A 21,229-nucleotide genomic window follows, 5' to 3' on the forward strand; every position below is an offset into this window, starting at 1 on the left:
TTTTAAATATTTTCATTTCATATTTCTGTTTGGCTGGACCTAATAACTATATTTTGCATATAATATAACTTCAAATAGTTAAGTTCAAATGCAACCACTTCACAGGAGTTTCACACTAATTCACACTAATCAGGATCTAGTTGTGATGCTTAAAACTACATTAAGACTTTTGGAACACCATGTATATCTTTTCCCTTCCCCCCCCCCCCCAGCCATAAATTCATCCCCTTTACTAATAAAGAAATTTTATAAAAGAGGGGAAATACAGTAATGTATAAGTTAAGGGAAGAGCAAAAAGTCCTATTTAGCTTAAATTTCATGAAGATTAGTAGTGTTAAATGTGATATGCCCAAAAATGATAAACCAGGTCCAAATTATGAAGAGTCTTGAATCTTGGGCTGAAGAATTCCAACATTATTTGGTAGGTGGAAGAAAGTGACGGTTTCTGAATGGGAAATACCATGATCCAAATCTATATGTTACAACGAGAAACTTGGTAGCAAGTAGAATGTGTGGGAGGAGGGGAGAGGTAAAGGAGAACTTGAACTAGGTTGATGACACTGGTAATAGAAACAAATTAATCAAGGGATTACTAGATACCAGTTACTGGGGTAAGCCCTAATATTAGTAATGGAAGATAACCTGAGAGGAGAAAATGAAGGTCTAGTTTCTGGGATGAACAGGAAAAACCTGCAGAAAATGGCCTTTGAGTTGAGTCTTGAAGGAAGTGAAAGATTATAAGGGGAAAAGCACAAGGGCATATTGTAGCCTACTCAAAAGGACTCTGCTAAAGCCATTGTTAAATTTTCAGTGGTGATGGGGCAGTAGGTGGCACAGTGAATAGAGCACCGGCCCTGGAGCCAGGAGGACCCGAGTTCAAATCCAGCCCCAGACACTTAACACTATCTGTGTGACCTTGGACAAATCACTTAACCCCAATTGCCCTGCCTGTCTCCTTCAAAAAGAAAAAAAAATTTTCAGTGGTGAGCATTTGTACCTCAAAAATCAGCAAACACTACAGATCAGGACTTGATTTGTTTTGTTGGTTGTCTATACTTAAGAAAGTATACTGGACAGCACAATACCTGGGGAGGGGTGATATTTGTTGTTGGTCATCCAAGAGAACCAATGATAAGAAATCTGGAAAGGTAGGAAGGGTACAGTTTGTACCCTTTAACAAATTTTTTGTTTAAGTACAAAAAAACTAAGTGCCAAATGAGGAAGATTTTAATTGATCCTAGAAGTAACAGGGCCACAGGAATTTACAAAGTAGGGAAATCTGTGGGAATAGATTGGAATGGGGAGAGATTTAGGGCCAGGAGAAATACTAGGTTATTGAAATAGACTGGGCAAAAGGTGACAAGGGCCTGAATTAGGGTGGTGGCTGTATGAATGGAGACAAAGAGTCTCATGTAAGAGATATGTGGAAGTAGAAATGTCAATATTTGACAGCTGATTGGATACATAGAGTGATGAGGATGAAAGAAGTTGTGAACCTGAGTGACTGGAAGGATGGCATTGCTCTTTGAAGTAATGGAAACATTTAGAAGAGCTATGGGTTTTGGAGGGAAGATAATGAATTGTTTTAGACATGTGAAGTTTGAAATGCCTGCAGTACATCCATCATGAAATGTCCACTATGCAGTTGGCAATGCAGGACTGAAACCCAGGAGAGGCTGGGACTGGGTATATAGATCTGGGAATCATCAGCATAGAGATAATATTTGAACCCATGAAAGCTGAGATTATCAAGTAAGATATCATAAAGAGAAAAAGGGCCCAGAATAGAGTCTTACGGGATTCTTCCTCATCATGGTTATGCCATGGATAAGGATCCAACAAAGGAAATTGAGAAGGAATGGTCAGAGAGTAGACAGTTCAGGTGATATTGTGGTGGCAAGAAATTATAGAATCTAATAAATAATTGAACATGTAGAATGGAGAAGAGAGACCTCAAAGATAATTTCTGAGTTTTCCATTCTGTGATCAGGATGATAGTTGTGTCATTAACAAAAATAGAAAAGTCAAGAAGTTTGTGGAGGAGCAAGAGAAGTATCTCTGGCTGTGAAGACAGTTGGAGGAACCAGCCCCATCTTTTCCCTTTTCTAGATGTTTTCTGAAACAACCTTAGATAATTTGAATAAACTGGCCCAACTACTCTGAGAAACAGAGTGAACATCTGAGAGTGAGGCATTCCTCCAAGCCTTTTGCACTGGCAGTATCATATATGAGTGCTAATAAATTTCCATGAACCCATGTGATCCTTCAAGAGGAGGTACATTATGAGATGCAAGGAAAGAACTTTCCTATAGCCCCCAAATCCCTAGTGTGTGAGGCTTAGTCCTGTAGGGGACAATATGCAATAATAGGCATAGACATAACAGGGCTGTATTTTTTAATCCAAACAGGACTGTATTTTTGAATCCTAAAATATATCCGAAGTTCCTTTACCATATGAGATATTTGTTAAAGATCTGATCCTCCAGGAAACAGAAAAGACTTCCTGCTCTAATAGAGGTTCTTAACCTGTGGTTCAAAAGCTTTTTTTTTTAATATATTAATAACTGTATTTCAATATATTGGCTTTCTTTATAATCATCTGTATTTAACTTCATGCATTTATAAGAATTCTGAGGAATCCACAGCTTCACCAAACAACCAAAGAGGTCCATGATAAAGAAAAATACTCAGGGGGCGGCCAGGTAGCACAGCAAGTAAGAGCACCGACTCTAGTGTCAGTGCGACCTGGGGATCAAATCTGGGCTCAGACACTTAGCACCCACCCAGAAACACCTGGCCGTGTAACCAGCTCCAGTGTCAGGATGACCTGGAATTCAAATCCGGGCTCAGATACTTAGCACCACACCCAGAAATAACTGGCCATGTAACCTTGAGCAAGTTACTTAACCCCGATTGCTTTAAAAAAAAAAATACTCAGAACCCCTGTGCCTAGGTGCTGAGAATGGCAAAAAAAAAAAAAAAAATCAAAGGACAAAGAAAGGCAGAGAAAAATAACCACTGGCTTATGAGATCTACCTAACTGGAGTTACAGGAAACAGCTGCAGTGGAGGCTAGTGGTGGGAAAAAGCAGCCAGTGATGCCTGCTGAGAGGGGCAGGAAGCACAACTTGTCAGATATTCAGTCCATCAATAGACATTTGTTAAGCACCTTCTATGTGCCAGGCACTGTGCTAGGCACTTGGGGATACAAAAAGAGGTCAAAGGCAGTCCGTGCTCCCAAGGATCTTACAATCCAAAAGAGAAGACAAAATAAATATATACCAAGAAGGCTATATACAGGATAAATAGGAAATAATTAAAAGAGGAAATTGGAATTAAGAGGAGTTGGGGGAAGGCTACCTGGTATTTTAGTTGGGCCTTGGAGGAAACCAGGGAGGTCAGTAGCCAAGAGTGGAGGAGAGAGAAGACTCGAAAGGCAGGAGGTGGCTAGTTTATGAAAAACTTTGAATGCTGAACAGAGCATCTTGCATGATCAGATCTTGGTTTTAGGAAAATCACTTTGGTGGTTGAATGGAGGATGGATTGGAATGGGGAGAGACTTGAGGCAGGCAGATCCACCAGCAGGCTCCAATACTAATCAATGTGTGATTGATTAGTGCACCAGAGGGGTGGCAGTGTCAGAAAAGGGGGAATATTGGTGAGATGTTGCACAGGTGAAATCAACAGGCCTTGGCAACAGCTTGGATATGGCTCAAGGTGAAGAGGAGTGGGGGTGAATCCAGGATGATTCCTAGATTGTGAGACTTGGACTGGGAGGATGTAATATGTAATATTGTAATATGTGTATAGATGTAATATGTAATAGATGTAATAATAATCTTCTGTAATAGGGAAGGTAGGAGGTGAAGGTGGGTTTAAGGGAAAAGATAGAAGCATTGCTGGGCAAGTGAAGATGATATGGAGAGGATTGCCAATACAGAAAAGCAAATTCCACCTATCTCTGCTGGAGAACTATCCCTAGAGTAAAATAGCTTTAAAATGGTTTTGGCTTTAATGATTTTAAAACTACACTAAGGGGGTGGCTAGGTGGCGCAGTGAGTAGAGCACTGGCCCTGGAGTCAGGAGGACCTGGGTTCAGATCGGGCCTCAGACACTTAACACGCACACACAAAAATTAGCTGTGTGACCTTGGGCAAGTCACTTAACCCCAATTGCCCTCCAAAATGCAAAAACAAACAAAAAAAACTATACTAAAATTTTGGGGATACATTATATTTTAAGAAACTAACTGAAATTACTCTGGTGAATCTTACTTCTTTCTATGGACTCAGATGTGAGTCCTGCTTAGCTCTATTAACCTGTAAATAAAACTTTTCATTTTTTAAGACTTCATAACTATGTTTGGAGTAAAGAGTGTTAGACACTCAAATTCCTACATTATCAGGATCCAGGCAAGTCGAGAATCCCCCAAAGTGTATCCTATTGTTTCACATTAGAAAGAAGCCTCTGATACGATAATAATTGTGACATAATAATATTTGACAAAATATATATGACATAATAACAATATCTGACATAATAATTTTATTTAGTTAAAACAGGAGATCAAAACCAAAACACACAAAGATGCGCACACACCCACACCAGGGAAGTTTTTAGGATCCTCATAGTAGTAAATAAAACTGCTACATTAATAAAACAACCAACTTTTTAAAAAGCCTAAACAAAATAATGAAATTATTACTACATTCATATTTGATTTAAGTTTACAAGAAATTAAGAAACTGCCAAAGAAAGGTTTTAAATGTTTGTAATTAATCACTTTATATAAAGAATTAATTAAAACAATTTTGTATCCTGAGGGACAAAATGATGATCCTCAGATATTTTTTCCTCCCTTTCCCCCCACCCCTATCAATCTATTCTCATCTACCCCCAGTTTCTCAGCATACACAAATAAGTCACCATACCTGAAGCCAGGTTTTCAAATATGTTAAATACAAAGTATATATAGGAAAATATCGCTGAGTCAAATTATTATTGAATACTATAGAGATCTGTATTTTATTGCAAGAAGAGAAACTGTGCACTTAAAGTATTAGGACACTGTATCTTTAGTTTGAAACTATTATGGTTGAGGTAGTTGTTGAAATCTGTAGTAATCAATCTCTGCATTATTCTCTTGGGAAATATTCAGAATTTCAGGCTTTTCTGGTTCCTCTGCTTCTGTTATTTTTTTCAGCTCTGTAAGACAAAATAAGATAAATATAAGTAGTCTGCATCAAAATTTCAGAATGTAAATTCTTAAAGATTAGGTATTATCTTCGTTTTAGTTGATTCTAGTTTTATATTCCTAAAGGTGTTCACACCTGCTTTTGTGGGGGAACATTGTTTACACTATGTGCTGTAAAACTTCAAAGTTACCCCCCAAGTAACCAAAATTCTCTATCAAATGTTTTTTTTTAATTCTCCTTTTAAAGGGAATCAAATGACAACGAAATGAGTCATTATCAAGGTTTTTAAAATCCAAGAAATATCATAGGGCCACTAGAAATTCATCTAAATATTCTACCTCTTCCTACAATGTTGAATGAGAAGAACTTATGTTCAAAATGATGGCCACAAGTCACTGTGAGACCACCAGTCATCAAGGAAGGATTCAATTATGTTCAAAAAACTATTCACCACCACTATCAACAACAAAAAACCTCATGAATTTACAAAAAAAAAAAAAAACTAAAGCATTTTTCCTTAAGCACTTAAATTAATTTTTATTAATCTATAATATAATTTTATATTATATTATATCATATCATATCATATTATATATAAACTCGATAATATTTTCTGTATTATTTCTGTTAGATTCCTATCCCTTCATTGGCTAAGACTAACTAGTTGTTGCAAGCTTTCATTTTTTTATTGTTTTCCTCAAGTAGGCACTGATTGAAAACACAGATTGAGCATTCACTCTGAAATCATCCAATGCCCTTGAGCTAAGGGGGTCAACCCTAGGTGTAAAACAAACAAATCAGTACACTTGAGGGTCATAAATAGCCTGCTATAATGAACACTTGAGAGTCTCTAGACTATTTGCTTTGGGTGGCACAGGTACAGTGGCTAGAGGTCTGGACCTGGAGTCAGGATACACCTGAGTTCAAATGTGACCTCAGATCACACACTAGTTGTATGACCCTGGGAAAGTCATTTAACTTATGTTTGCTTCAGTTTTTTTCTTCTGAAAATATGGGGATAATAATTGTGCCTACCTCCCAGGGTTGTTGTGAGGACCAAATGAGATAATAATTATAAAACACTTAGCACAGTACCTAATTAGCTATTACTATTACTATTAAGAAGCTTGCCCAGGATTCAATAGTACTTGAATATTTCAAATCCAGATAGTTACTAAATGCAAACTTTCACTTCTATTTGAACATCTTAATAAAAGGGGAAGCCTACTTGGAGGACAGATGATAGCTGTAGCAGTTTCTCCATGTGTTCCAGGATCCTGAACTTCAGGTATAGCATTTTCTTGGTATGTTTCAGTATGATATTCTTCCGGATCAGCTGTTTTGTTTTTAGGGACACCATTTTCAGATATAGCTTTTTCCTGGCATGTCTTAGGAGAGCAATCTTTAGGCACAGCTGCTCCTTGGCATGCTATGGAGGTATGTTTTTCTGGCACAGCTGTTTCTTGGTATGTTTTAAGGTTATATCTTTCAGATATAGCTATTTCCTGGCATGTTTTTGGAAAAAATTCTTCAGGCACAGCTGTTTCTTGACATCTCTTAGGTGCATAGTTTTCAGTGATAACTGGTTTTTGATGTGTTTTAGGAAAGCAATCTCTAGGAACAGTTGTTTCTTGGTATCTTTTAGGGGAGAAAGATTCAGGTACAACAGTCTCTTGGCATGTTTCAATGGTGTATTTTTCAGGCACAGCTATTTTTTGGCATGTTTTAGGAGAAAGTGCTTCATGGATGGCTGTTTCTTGGCTACTTTTAGGTGAAGAATTTTCAGTTTTAGCTCTTTCTTGGAATGTTTTAGGAGAGAGATCTTCAGGCACATCTGTCTCCTGGTATGTTCCAAGGGTGTATTTTTCAGACACACCTATTTCCTGGCATGTTTTAGGAGAAAGCTCTTCAGGTACAGCTGTTTCTTGGCATCTCTTAGGTGCATAGTTTTCTGTGATAGCTGTTTCTTGCATTTTTGGAGAGCAATCGTTAGGAAGAGCTGTTTCTTGGTATTGTTTAGGAGAGAAAGATTCATATACAGCTACTCCTTGGCTTTTTTTAGGAAGCATCTCTTTAAATACAGTGGTTTCTTGACATGTTTTAGAGGTGTGTTTTTCAGACACAGCTATTTCTTGGCATTTTTTATGAGAGAGATCTTCAGGTACAGATGTTTCTTGGTATGTTTCAAGGGTGTATTTTTCAGACACACCTATTTCCTGGCATGTTTTAGGAGAAAGCTCTTCAGGTACAGCTGTTTCTTGGCATCTCTTAGGTACATAGTTTTCCGTGATAGCTGTTTCTTGCATTTTTGGAGAGCAATCTTTAGGAAGAGCTGTTTCTTGGTACTGTTTAGGAGAGAAAGATTCAGATACAGCTACTCCTTGGCTTTTTTTAGGAAGCATCTCTTTAAATACAGTGGTTTCTTGGCATGTTTTAGAGGTATGTTCTTCAGGCACAGCTGTTTCTTGGCATGTTTTAGGAGAAAGATCCTTAGGCTCAGATGTTTCTTGGTATGTTGCAGTTGTGTAGTGTTGAGGCATAGCTGCATGTGGATATGTTTTAGGGGCCTGGTCTATCACAGTTGCTTCTTGGTTTTCTATAGAATGAAAGTCCTCAGCAATAGTCCCCAGTGGCTCCTGTTGGTCCTGAGATGGTTGTTCTTTCTTTGTTTTTACTTCCTTTTCTACTCTCACAATTTGTAATGGAGACTCCTTTGTTTCTTTAGTTTGTGGCTGGCCTCGGCTTTTTGCTGTTCTTTGTCGTTTGCTTTGATTTTGTGTTCTGTTAGGAAGACAAAGGAAGATTTAAGAACAGAATTTCAGCATACATGTAAAAATACAGTATCATAGTATAACTAACTAGGTGGGGCAATGAATAGAGCATGGGCCCTGGAGTCAGGAGGACCTGAGTTCAAATCCAGCCCCAGACAATTGACATACTTACTAGCTGTGTGACCTTGGGCAAGTCACTTAACTCCAAATGCCCTACCTTCCCCTCTCCAAAAAGCAAAATAATAATAAAAAATTTTTAAAATAGCATAACTAACACCAGTTAATTAGGGGTAAAAATTGAGCTCTTACATTTCTAGTGCTTATGGCCAGCCCACTTGTTTGCATACCTAAGGAGGTGATTAGAATACATCATACAGGATTTAGGAGTAGAGAAGGTAGGAAATGGTATTTTACTTGTATGTAAGGAGGATTTTGTTATCCTTCTTAGAGTTAGTTTCTCAGGATCCATGGCCATGGAAATGTCTGGTTTCTAGGTATTTGAATAATAACTCCCAGAATAGTCTCAAGGATCCTAGATGGTATCCCAGGATAGTTTCAAGGATCCTAGATAGGAATTCTTAGAATAATAGTGACAGAGAGTCCTACTGAGGCTACACCATGGGATGTAGGAGTGACAGGATGTAATATTTACTGTGCTTGTGCAGAATGATGATATTGCTAAAGTTAACCTGTGAGCTTAATGTTGGCAAGATGAATTCTTTGTTGTCTTATAAAGCAGATGGGCACTGGTCAGTGAGAGGGGGAAAAACCACAGGGAACCCACGGGGGTATCTTGTGTGCTTCAACTTGCCCCCATTGAGGCTTGAAGGGATTTAGGGGAGTGCACAAAGCTGTGCCTGTCTTGATTGAACCCATTAAGACATAGGGATAGTTGCCCCCTTTCTTGCTGGCCCCTTTGAGAAGAGTGATTAGGGAATGCTACAGGAGTGGGTTTTCCCAGCAACCCTCTGAGAAGACTAGACTAGAATAAAGCTAATTATTAACCCCTCCAAAACTGTCTGCCTGTCTGACCAGATCAAGAGTGAATCTGTTAGAGGCTGGAAACTGAGAACTCCAGTGCCTCCTGTGTGTTATCTGCGACACATTACTATACTATATTACTAGGTTTTGAGCAAAAAGTGACCTTAGAGATAATTTATTCCAACCCTTTCATCTTACGGAGGGTGAAACAGGTTCTGTGAATGTGCACAAAGGCACATAAACTTGGAATTAAATCTAGGTCCTCTGATAAATCTAAGGAATTTTTCACTATGTCTTTAAGAGTCTTAGCAACTCCAAAAGGCTCATGATGGAAAGTACTATTCACATCCAGAGAAAGAACTACAGAATCTGAATGTAGATTGAAACATACCATTTGCTCTCTCTCTTTTTTTTTTTTGTTTTGTTTTGTTTCTTTCTTGTGGTTCATCCCATTGGTTCCAATTCTTCTTTACAACATGACTAATGTGAAAATATGTTTAATACGAATGTATGTTTAGAGCATTTATCAGAGCATGCCATCTTGGGGCAGGGAGAGAGGCAGAGAAAACTTAAAACTCAAAAGCTTTTTTTAACTGAATGTTAAAAACTAAAAATAAATTAATTTTTCAAAAAGAGTCTTAGATAACCTGTCCATTCCTTACCTAGTATCCAATGTGAGTTAACTGGAAGATATTTTAAGGGCACTAGGCAGAAACTGATGCCTAATCTCATTCTAGTAGGTTCAGAAGGGATTAGACAAGATGATCTCTAGGTCTAAATTCTATTATTTCAATTTATGTTGTGCTGTGGAAGGAAAAAAGTGAAAGGAGAAGAAATTTAGTAATAGTGACTTGGACAGGGGCGACCAGGTAGCACAGCGAGTAAGAGCACCGGCTCCAGTGTCAGGACGACCTGGGTATCAAATCCGGCTCGATACTTAGCACCACACCCAGAAATAACTGGCCGTGTAACCTTGAGCAAGTTACTTAACCCCGATTGCTTTAAAAAAAATAGTGACTTAGATTCAGGTCAGTCAGATATGGGGATTGAGTTGCTGTGGTATATCACCGCTTGAGCCTTCTCTTAAAGTAGCTAGGTGGTACGATGGACAGAATGCTTATCCTGTAATCAGGAAGACCTGAATTCAGATTTGACCTTATATACTTAACTGGTTGTGGGACCCTGTACAAGTCACTTAATCTCCATCTGACTCAGTTTTCCTCAAGTGTAAAATGGAGATAATAATAGTACCTACTTCCTACATAGGTACTTAACAAAGCTTGTTTTTCTTTTTTAATCTGGGACAAACCTTGAGAAGTCAGTCCAGCAATACCAGGAAGAAAATAAGAAGCTTCCTATATGAGACAAATTGGCTTTAGTTTCCAGATCCTAAAATCTCTGGAGTATCATATCTACTTTTGCTACCCAAACCACTTGGCAGATCAGAAGCCAATGATGCCATCTTTCTCTCTGGCTTGTTCTGTATATTCCCTGGCTCTTGACTACCAGCCAGTTTTTACTCATGGGTTCATCTTTATTTCTGGCTTCCATACAATTTCCAGCTTTTGCTTTGACTCTCTTGATCCTGCTTACAGCCCAGGCTAGAACAGTTGTTTGGTGTCTTATGTAAAGGAATGGGCAGCTAGGGGGCACAGAAGTTAGAATGCCAGGCCTGGAGTCAGGGAGAGTCCTTTTCCTGAGTCCAAATCCAGTACTAGAGTAAGAAAACATGGTCCCCATCCAGCTAGTCTGTACCAATCAATTCACCTTTTGGAAAATCCATTTGCTCATCTATAAAATAGGAATCAGAAGATAGAGAACTGAATGGACATTTAAAGATCATCTTGTCCAACTCCTTCCTTTTGTAGATGAGGAGAATGATATTCAGAAGAGTAATGAGCATAGTCATATAGGCATTAAGAATAAAAGTTAGAGAGACAGCTAGGTGGTGTGGAGGATAGAGCACCAATTCTGGAGTCAGGAGGACTTGAGTTCAAAACCAGTCTCTGACATATACTAGCTATGTGATCTTTGTTAAGTCATTTAACCCCAAATGCCACCATCCCCCCAAAAGAATAAAAGATAGATAGAATTTGACTTCTGACTCAAAGTCCTGCCTTCTTACCACTAAACTGCTTGGCCATCGTCATACAAGGAAATATTTGCTCTTTCTACTACATATAATTTTTATGAAGCTCAAATAAATAACACATTTATCTGACACCTTAACATTTACAAAGTGTTTTACATAATCTGATTTGATATGCCAACTCTTGAGATAGATATTATTATCCCTGCTTTTTGTTATTAAGTCATTTTCAGTCGTGTCTGATTCTTCATGACCCCATTTGGGGTGTCCTTAGCAAAGATATTAGAGTGACTTGCCATTTCCTTCTCCAGTGCATCTTACAGATAAGGAAACTGAGGCAAACAGGGTTAAGTGACTTGTCCAGGGTCACACAGCTAGTAGTGTCTGAGGCCAGATTTGAACTCAGGAACATGAGTCTTTCTGACTCCAGGTCTGAGTGAGAACTATCCACAGCACTGCCTAACTGCCCCACTTTCCAAAAGAGAAAGCTGAGGCTCAGAGAGGTCAGTTGACTTTTCCAAAAATCACATAGCTAGTAAATGTCTGAGATGAGATTTGAATCCAGGCTTTGGTGAACCTAAGTCTGGATTTATCCACTATACCACAATGTATCTCTGTATAAGAGCACTTTGTGAACTCTATATATAAATATAAGCAATTAGTATTATTCATGCTGCTATCTAGATTTCCTCAGGTGCCACTTGCTATCCTTCCAATATATTTATATTCCATTGTAACTAATTTACCTAAGCCATTGTGATGTTTGTCTTTCTTGGGCTTCAGCTTTTCTTTTCCTGAGTAGCTCTCGGTTCCGCAAACATCGAGTTCCTGTCATCTCTGTGGGACCAGAATAAAAGGTCTTGATCAAGAAAATGAAATAAAATTTAATTGACCCATATTGAGGAAAGAGATTCTAGCATCTCTGTACCCAGTAATCTCAGAATAGAATAGAAACCTTCCATTCTGAAGTAATTGGGATCTGTTCCTCTCTTTACCCCCTAGATCAGATTTCTCTCTGCAACAGGTTCTGACCGCAAGCCCTCCTCCCATCCTAAGGGTGAAGAGGAACAATTCTGAGCACAAAGGAGACCTCAGTCTCCAGCTGTCTGTGCCTGTGTCCACACAATGACTCCTTGAGTAAATGACATTTCACTGGATCTTCACAAAACCATAAGCCTAGTGTTTGGTCCAGGGGACCATGACCAAAGAAACACAGCTACCTCTTAGCAATTTACCCTACATAAAACTTCAATTCTTTTGAAGACTGAATCATCTGGAAAGTTCAATCTGCAAACCTAAAAAGAACCCATCATGCTCCATTCAAGTGCTATTTTTCTCTTCTTCCTTTCTCTAACAAACTTCTTAAATATCGATGATCTACCAGAGGTGTCCAAAAGAGAATTTGCAGCTACAAGTAGCCTACAAAACTCTGTTGCAGCCCAAATCAGATTAAAATGTAACTGAAAAAAAATGGTTAACAACAACAACAAAAAGAGATGCACTATAGATGGTTTTAATTTGTGGTTTTCTAAGTAGCATGTGATCCCCAAAGAGCCATTTCTATTTGAGTTTGACACCACTGCTCAACACCCCTATCTATACTTCACACACACACACACACACACACACACACACACACACACACACACACTCATTTCCTCCTTAACTCATTGCAATCTAGTTCTTTGACTCTATCATTTTCTAGCTGTATGGCTTGGAGCAAGTCACTTTATCCCTTTGAATTCAATTTACTCATTTGTAAAATGAAGAGTTTGGCTACTCCATAATCTGTGTTTCATCTGCCTTTCAACTTTAGTTCTAGCTTTTCCCACTATATTATAGCCAGTGTGATCTGTTCATTGGCCACCTGTTCATTTTCATTTCTCTGCCTTAGCTCATGCTGATTCCCATCATAAAATGCCCTCCCCTGTCTTCTCTGCCAATCCACATCCTAGCTACTTTTCAAAATTCACCTCAAGTCCCATCACCTCCATGAAACCTTCCTTTTGTCTCTCCAGCCCACAGTGATGTCTCTCTCCTCTGAAGTCCTATAGTATTTTCTATGTATACTAATCATTTTGAAGTTATTGAATTATAATCCATATTCTTGCTTTTTGGATACATATAGCTCATCTCCATTGTATTCCCTGAGGAAATGAATCAATGCTTAATTTGAGGAAGAATAAAACTTGAGAGAGTATCACAGGACCACAAAACCTTAGAGTTTAGAAGGGACTTTACAGGTCCCCTGGTCCAACACAATCTGAAGTAGAATTTCCCTCTACTCCATGCCTGACAAGGGGTCATCCATTTTTCCCTGATCCATGTGCTCAGGGGAGCATAGTCATATCATCATAAAAATTCCATGGACAAATTCATCATTTTCATGCACACTTGCAGACAAATTAGGGCTACAATCATTTTAAAGAAATATCAATCAACAAGCAGATGTGCTCTTAGTATATAAAATCCAAAATAGCAAAGCATTTCGAAACTCAATGGATATTATTTTCCACTAGAATTATTTTTCCTTAAAGTAACAAAATGGTGGTGGTGGGGGGGTTTGATTCTTTTATTTATTAAATATATAATTTCATAGATTTATTAATTTGATAATTTTCCTAGTCTCCAATTAATTCTTTGAATTCTTAGGGCAATTGTACTGTTTAAATTAAAGATCTCACCTGTTATCTTTCTGACCCTCAGTTTCTTCCAAAAATTTTTTCCTATATTGAATATAGAATTTGTTCAAGAGCCATGGTTTTCTCATTATGGCCACAGAAGCTATTTCTACTTTAAGATAACAAAATCCCAATATTTTCTAACATAATTCCCAGATATTTAAAAAATCTTTGTATTCATAAAGAATCAGTAGTAATAAATGAAAAGAAAACAATTTACTCAAAAACTTTTAAGATTTATTTTTATACTGCCAAAATGCCATTCTTCAAAATTATTCTTATCCTGAACAAACATGTTTCTCAGTCTGCCCGTTTTTTTTTCTCTTCCTTGTCTTCTTAAACACCACATCTACATAGAATCATATTCTAAATAAGATTTGGATACATCGTTGCTTTTTACTCATTTAGCTTTACTTTCTGCTTCCTCACCCCCTTTCTCAGACTCAAGGAGTAATTCTTTTATTATTTCTTTTGGTTTCTTCAGGTTGTAACCTAAAAGCTCTACGCCAGTTTTAAAATCATAAAACTAGAGGAGACAACAGGATGCCTAATGTCCTATTTCCCACAATTATTAGTAAATATTCAACAGTGGCCTATGCAAGATCCATACAGAACATGGAAGAAAATATAACTCCTGGTGTATCCAACTGCTACCATTTCAAAGTTAGTTTCCACTAACTTTGTATTACCTGGAACATTGTCCTCTTTCTGGCCAAGGGCAGGCATCTCATCAACATCCAGGTGAAGCTGGTCCCTTCTTACATCATTCATCCTGCTTCAGTTGGTGACTACAGTTTAGTGTGACTGCCACAAATACTCAGCCTAGAAGCTGATTCAAGACTTTTGGAACAACTAATGCTTTAAAAAAAAAAAAAATCAGTCTTCCCGCCCAAATGTCTTATCTGGTCAGACCACATCTGCTTGACTGGCTCCATTTTCTTTATCATTCTCTAAAAGTGTGTAAATGGAGAAAGTGTTTGGTGAAGCATCCTTGCTCTTCATGATCGTATTACTATTTTTACAGTGAGGCCTTCTGATAACACCCTGGCTCACAAATATTCCCCACCATTCATCATCTGTTTGTGTCTATCTGCCCAAGTGCACACTTAAATGTTCTTCCCGCTTACACAGTTTTCCCGCCCAGTACATTTTTTCTGCATACTCTCTTACAAAATGACAGACAGAACTTTGCTATTTAAGTGACTAGTCTAGTTTAATAATTGAGATATAAAAATAATCAATTGTTGGTTTTTAAAGAAAGAGTCCCTTTGAAAATACTGATAAAGTATTGACAGTGAAGCATACAGCTACATACCAATAAGAACTAATAAACATTAATAATTATTTATTGATAATTATTAAATTTTAGTTTCAAATGTCAATTTATTAATAATTAATTAATAAGATGAGAATGTCTGTACCAAGTCAGAGAGATTAGGTTAGCAATGTCAAACTTGCATTTATCTTAAGAGATCATCTGGTCCTTCAGGAAAGATGGGGGCTTCCTTTTTTTCTCTTAAGTTTTATTGGTTCCATTTGTTTAAAAATCACAGCCATTTCTAGATATGTCTCCTACTCTCACATTGAACCCTCTTTTGTGTCAAAAACAAATAATTAAACCCATATGTACAAAAATATTTATAGCAGCTCTTTTTGTGGTGGCAAAAAATTGGAAATTAAGGGGATGCCCATCAACTGGGAAATGGCTAAACAAGTTGTGGTATATGAATATAATGGAATGCTATTGTGCTATAAGAAATGAGGAGCAGGTGGACTTCATATTTACCTGGAGAGGCTTATACAAACTGATGCTGAGTGAGAAGAGCAGAACCAGGAGAAATTTGTACACAATTACCGACACAATGTTTGTGTGATGACCGACTTTGATAGACTAGACTCTTCTCAGCAATGCAGGGCTATAAGTAAACTCCAAAAGAATCATGATGGAGAGAGATATCTACATTCAGAGAAAATACTAGAAAGAACAGAGCTTGAATGCAGATTGAAGCAAACTACATGCTCTCTTTTTTTTTCTTGTTTGATTTTGTTTCCTCTTTCCCATTCTTCATTCCATCTGATACAATCCTTCTTTATAACCTGACTAATGTCTAATGTGAAAGTATTTGCAGATCCTATACTTGATTGCATTCTGCCATGGGGTTGGGGGGGGGGGGGGAAAGGGGGAGAAAATTTGAAACTCAAGGGATTGTGGAACTGAATCTTGTATACTAATGTGAACAAACAAATTAATAAAGACAAAAAAAATTTAAAAAAAAACAGTTAAGTAAAAATGACTTACAGAGCGACTACATCTGCCAAAGCATACAACATTCTGTCCCACTTCCTCCATAATCCCCTGCTCCTCCCATGAAAAAGGGAAGGTATGCTTCATTATCTGCTCTTTCAAAGCTGGGCTTTCTTTTCATGCCTTCTTATGGTCATATATATCTTTTTTCTGGTTCTGCTTAATTCACTCTAGCACAGTTCATACAAATTTTCCCACATTTCTCCAAAATTCTTCTATTTACCCTTTCTTATTGCACAATAATATTCCATTACAGTCATATGCCACAGTTTGCTCAACCATTCCCCCAACAAATATTCATCCTCTTTGTTTCTAGTTCTTTACTGCTACAAATACTATTGAAAGAAATATCTCGGTATATATTGGACATTTCTTTCTGTTTTACTTTTTTGGGGTATATACTCAGTAGTGAAATCATTGGGCCAAAGTTTGGTCTCTTTTCTTGCATAATTGTAAATTATGTTGGTCAGTCCATTTTTCAAAGTCAAGAATGTAGTAAGGAAAAAAAAGAATGTAGTCAGTACAACACTATTTCCCATACTGTCCTGGAAACTCCAGTGTTTTGGGGAAGCTTGAATAGGTGTTTTGCAAAAAAGAAACCCATGATACCCATCATTTCCCAAGGGTAGGAGGAAGGAAAATTCTCTGTTGCTGAAGTCTGAGAAAGGGAATGTGAGAAGAAGAACCTTCTTCAAGAGTTTCCCAGTGCACTGAGAGGTTAAGTAACTTGCCCCACCTTAAACAACCAATTTGTCAGAGACAGGACTTGAACGTGAATCTTCCTGGCTTTGAGGCTGCCTCTCTTTATGATGATAATGGTCGTGATGGTGATGAAAGGAAGAGGGAGAGGAGAAAGAAGAATAAAGGAGGAAGAGAAGAAGAAGAAAGAAGAATGAAGACAATCCAGATATGTGTGAAAAACTGGGATGAGGGAGGAGGAAAGAAGGGTTAGTTGCAGCCTGATCTCAGCATGTGTGAAAAACATGGCCATAGTTTTTTTTTCATTTTTCAAATGCTTTATTAAATTCTGATTTACATCATTCATTTCTGCCAGATTTTGAGTTACAAATTTTCTTTCCCTCTTTTCTTCCCTTACCCTCTTTCAGAGGTGCTGGATAAGATTTCACAATTAAGCGATTTAGGGGAATGGGAAAAAGACAAATTGCCTCGAGAGAGAAGAGTAAACAGTCAGAGGATTCAGAGACAAAATAGACCAGCAAGAAGGGAACTGTTTACTGCTCTATTAAGAGCTGGGGTGGACTTCAGAAGAATAGATGGTATTCCAACTGAAGAGCTGCATAAGCTGTACCAAGAAAAGGTACTTAGCATTAGAATGAACAGGGAAGCAGGAACCACCCCTGCAGCTATTTCTGAATCTGAATCTTTGTATCCAAGTTTGCCCCACCTTCAGGGGGAATAGGAGATAGGCCAAGCCCCAGCCCAGATAAAAGAAATATGCAGAAGAGATTGCAGACCCCATATTGGTTTAACAATATATTGGAAGAATGGATCAACTACTGTGACTAGGGCACTGATTGATACTGGGGCTGAGGCCACACTTATCTATGGAAACCCTGATAAGTTTAAACATGGAACTCCTATTACCATCACAGGTCTAGGAGGCGCTGAAATATCAGCCAGACAGGTTAAAATAACAATGAAAATTGGGCAGTTACCTAAGAAAGAATATACTGTGGTTGTTGTACCCATTCCTGAATACATCATTGGGATAGATGTATTGAGAGGCATGACTCTGAATTTATCTGAAGGGAGATACCAATTTGCTGTGAGGAAGATAGGAATTAATACCGTGTTAGTGGGAAAACTAAAAATGGACCCAATCACTTTACCTGAACCTTCTGAAGTAATTACTTTAAAACAGTATCGTGTGCCAGGTGGGCAAGATGAAATTACCACTACTATAAAGGAATATGTTGAAGCAGGAGTGTTAGTCCCTACAACCACAAGATGGAATAATCCTGTCTGGCCAGTAAGAAAATCAGATGGGACATGGAGAATGACTGTGGATTATAGACAGTTGAATAAGGTGACTCCTTCTTTGTATGCTGCTGTTCCAGATACCATCACCTTAATAGAAAGGATCCAGAAATATGATGGGACTTGGTATGCAGTTATTGACTTGGCAAATGCCTTCTTCACCATCCCAATAGACCCTAAACAATGGGACCACTTCGCTTTCACTTGGCAGGGTAGACAATATACTTTCACCCGCTTGCCACAAGGGTACATACATAGCCCCACTATTTGTCACAGGATTGTGGCTGAACAGTTGGATGAATTAAAGCTACCTGGTGTACAGCTTACCCACTACATTGATGATATCATGATACAGGAAAAAGATGTGAAAGTAGTGGAAAGGAGTTTGACCCTTCTAATTGAGCATATGAAAAGTAAAGGGTGGGAAATTAACCCTGCAAAGGTTCAAGGACCAGCTCAGAATGTGAAGTTTTTGGGTATACAATGGAACAAGGGGCTAAGGGAGATTCTTCCTCAAGCCCGACAAAAGATTCAGGATTTTCCTACCCCTACCAACAAGAAGGAGGCCCAAAAGTTCATAGGATTGTTTGGATACTGGAGGCACCACATTCCACATTTGGGACAGATTTTAAAACCTTTATATAGAGTCACACGGAAGAAATATGAATTCGATTGGGGACTTGAGCAGAGTAAAGCTTTTGAAGAAGCCAAGGCTGCCATAAATTGGCCCTAGATTTGTGGCCCATGCAAAATGGTCCAGTGGAATTGCAAGTGACTGTACAAGATGATTATGCAAGCTGGAGCTTATGGCAAAAACAACAAAGCCGAAATGTACCTTTGGGATTTTGGTGTAGGAAACTCCCTTCATCTGGAGTCCAGTATACACCTTTTGAAAAGCAGTTGTTAGCTGCATATTGGGCTTTGGTGGAGACTGAACAACTGACTCTGGGCCATGAAGTGATATTAAGACCTGGAATCCCAATGATGACCTGGGTAATGAGTACCCCAGCTTCTCACAGAATTGGACATGCCCAAGAGGCTAGTATAATCAAATGGAAGTGGTATATTCAAAATAGAGCGAAAACAGGCAAAAGCGGAGTCTCTGCTCTACATGAATCTATAGCAAACATAGAAATTGAGAGGAATGACACATCCCCTGAGCCAAAGCAACAGTTGGTAAAGTCCACTGTAAAATGGAATGAGGGATATGATGTATTAACTGAGGAACAAAAGAGACATGCATGGTTTACTGATGGGACAGCAAAATATTTGGGCCAAAAAAGACATTGGAAAGCAGTGGCCTATAACCCATGTACTAGAAGGACTTTGGAAAGTACTGGGATAGGTGCAAGTAGCCAATATGCTGAACTTATGGCAGTATATCAAGCCATCAAAATAGAACAAGGAGGACAGTGTCATATATTCACTGATTCATGGGCGGTAGCTAATGGGTTAGCTACATGGATGCCGATGTGGAAAAATGAAAATTGGGAAATTCATGGCAAACAAGTCTGGGGCAAAGAATTATGGGAAGATATCTGGAACATGTCTTTGGTCACTGACTTGTCAGTTTTTCATGTAGATGCTCACGTGGCCCCCACCACACCAGAACGTGAGTACAATGCTCATGCGGATCGACTGGCAAAGATTGCTACTGAACATATTGTCCCTACTTTGACAACAACTGATGATCCGGTATTAGCAAAATGGGTCCACCAAACAGCAGGCCATTTGGGGGTCCAGGCCACACACCAGTGGGCACAAGATCGAGGTATTAGTATCTATCATTCACTGTTAAAACAGATAGCAGAAGAATGTCATATATGTCAATTGGAAAAGGAGCAAACTGTTCCTCGGGTAGTAACTGGAGAGATAGCAAGAGGAAAAGTCCCAGCCCAAATCTGGCAAATAGATTATATTGGTCCACTACCACTGGATAAAGGATGCAGATTTATATGTACTTGTGTTGATACCTATTCAGGTGTACTAGTAGCTTGTCCTTATAAGAATGTAACCCAGAAAAACACTTGTAAAACTCTAGATCTCATAAGTCTATATTATGGAACCCCAATGCAGATTCAAAGTGACAATGGGTCACATTTCAAAGGCAATGAAATGAAGAAGTATTGTATACTAAACAATATAGAATGGATATATCGTATTCCATATTATCCAGAAGCATCTGGGTTGATTGAAAGAATGAATGGATTACTGAAAGGACAATTGAGGAAGTTAAGTTCCAATAATTCATATCAACATTGGAAGGATAATTTGTTCATGGCTTTGCGTAATTTGAATAATAGACCATTGGGAGGAAGTACACCTCTAGCCAGAATGATGACCCCCAATCTGCAAATTAGAAAACAACAAACACACAATATCCCAAATATTGAGTATTGGACCTTGAGGCCAGATGTCCCAGCACCGTACCCAGGACCACCTGGTTCAATGGGGTATGATTTACATTGTTTAGAGGACTTTTGGTTGGACAGAAAAGAAATAAGAAAAATCTCCACTGGGATATGCATAAGAATCCCTAAAAATCACTTTGGACAGATTTTACCCAAATCAGGATTAGCAGCTCAAGGAATACATGTATTGGCTGGAGTAATAGATTCTAATTATCAAGGAGAAATTGTTGTAACATTCCAGAATTTAGGTGAAGGGCCCATACAGATTCACAAGAATGATAGGATAGTTCAAGTGATTATCGTTCCTTGTAAAACAATGCCACTTGTAAAAACTGACCCTCCTTCCAAAATAACTGTCACAGGAACTGAAGGATTTGGTTCTACTGATAGAATAAAATCAGGAGCTAAAGTATGGGTAAAACGGAAGCCAGATGATCTTCCAAAGGCTGCAGAGATTATAGCATATGGGAGGGATAACACTGTAACTATTGTTTATTCTGAAGAAGATGATTATAAAATTGTACCCTTAACTCATTTATTCTACCATGAGTGAGGCTACGATAGTCTGGTTATTGTCTCTTTGCTTTTTCTTGATTTTTTGTTTGTTTACCTTGTTTGTTAGATTTGTTTCCACAGGCTTGGTACCCTCCATCTGTAGATGCCTGATAGCTTAAGCTGGATGTCACCCCCTGTCTGCGACTGTGATGTGTCACCCTTGGACCTGGCATCAAGCATATTAAGAACTGACCTCTCAAATGGGACCCCTTAGGACAGGGACAGCTCTACATCCGATTTCAGC

At 38.4% G+C, this 21,229-nt stretch overlaps 1 protein-coding gene across 1 annotated transcript; it reads right to left on the reverse strand.

The window, feature by feature from the left end:
- Positions 1-4,529: 4,529 nt before the first annotated feature.
- Positions 4,530-15,575, reverse strand: HEMGN (hemogen). Its single transcript, XM_069095366.1, has 4 exons — positions 14,406-15,575; positions 11,782-11,872; positions 6,423-7,975; positions 4,530-5,204 (listed from the first exon to the last, which is right to left on the reverse strand). The coding sequence occupies exons 1-4, from the start codon at positions 14,485-14,487 to the stop codon at positions 5,089-5,091; spliced, it is 1,842 nt and encodes a 613-aa protein (XP_068951467.1). The 5' UTR covers positions 14,488-15,575; the 3' UTR covers positions 4,530-5,088.
- Between the last annotated feature and the right edge of the window lie 5,654 nt (positions 15,576-21,229).

Source organism: Petaurus breviceps, unplaced genomic scaffold, assembly GCF_028583685.1.
Source record: "Petaurus breviceps papuanus isolate PSGF00001 unplaced genomic scaffold, PetGlider_PUasm1.0 226, whole genome shotgun sequence".
In the NCBI taxonomy this organism is placed as follows: domain Eukaryota; kingdom Metazoa; phylum Chordata; class Mammalia; order Diprotodontia; family Petauridae; genus Petaurus; species Petaurus breviceps.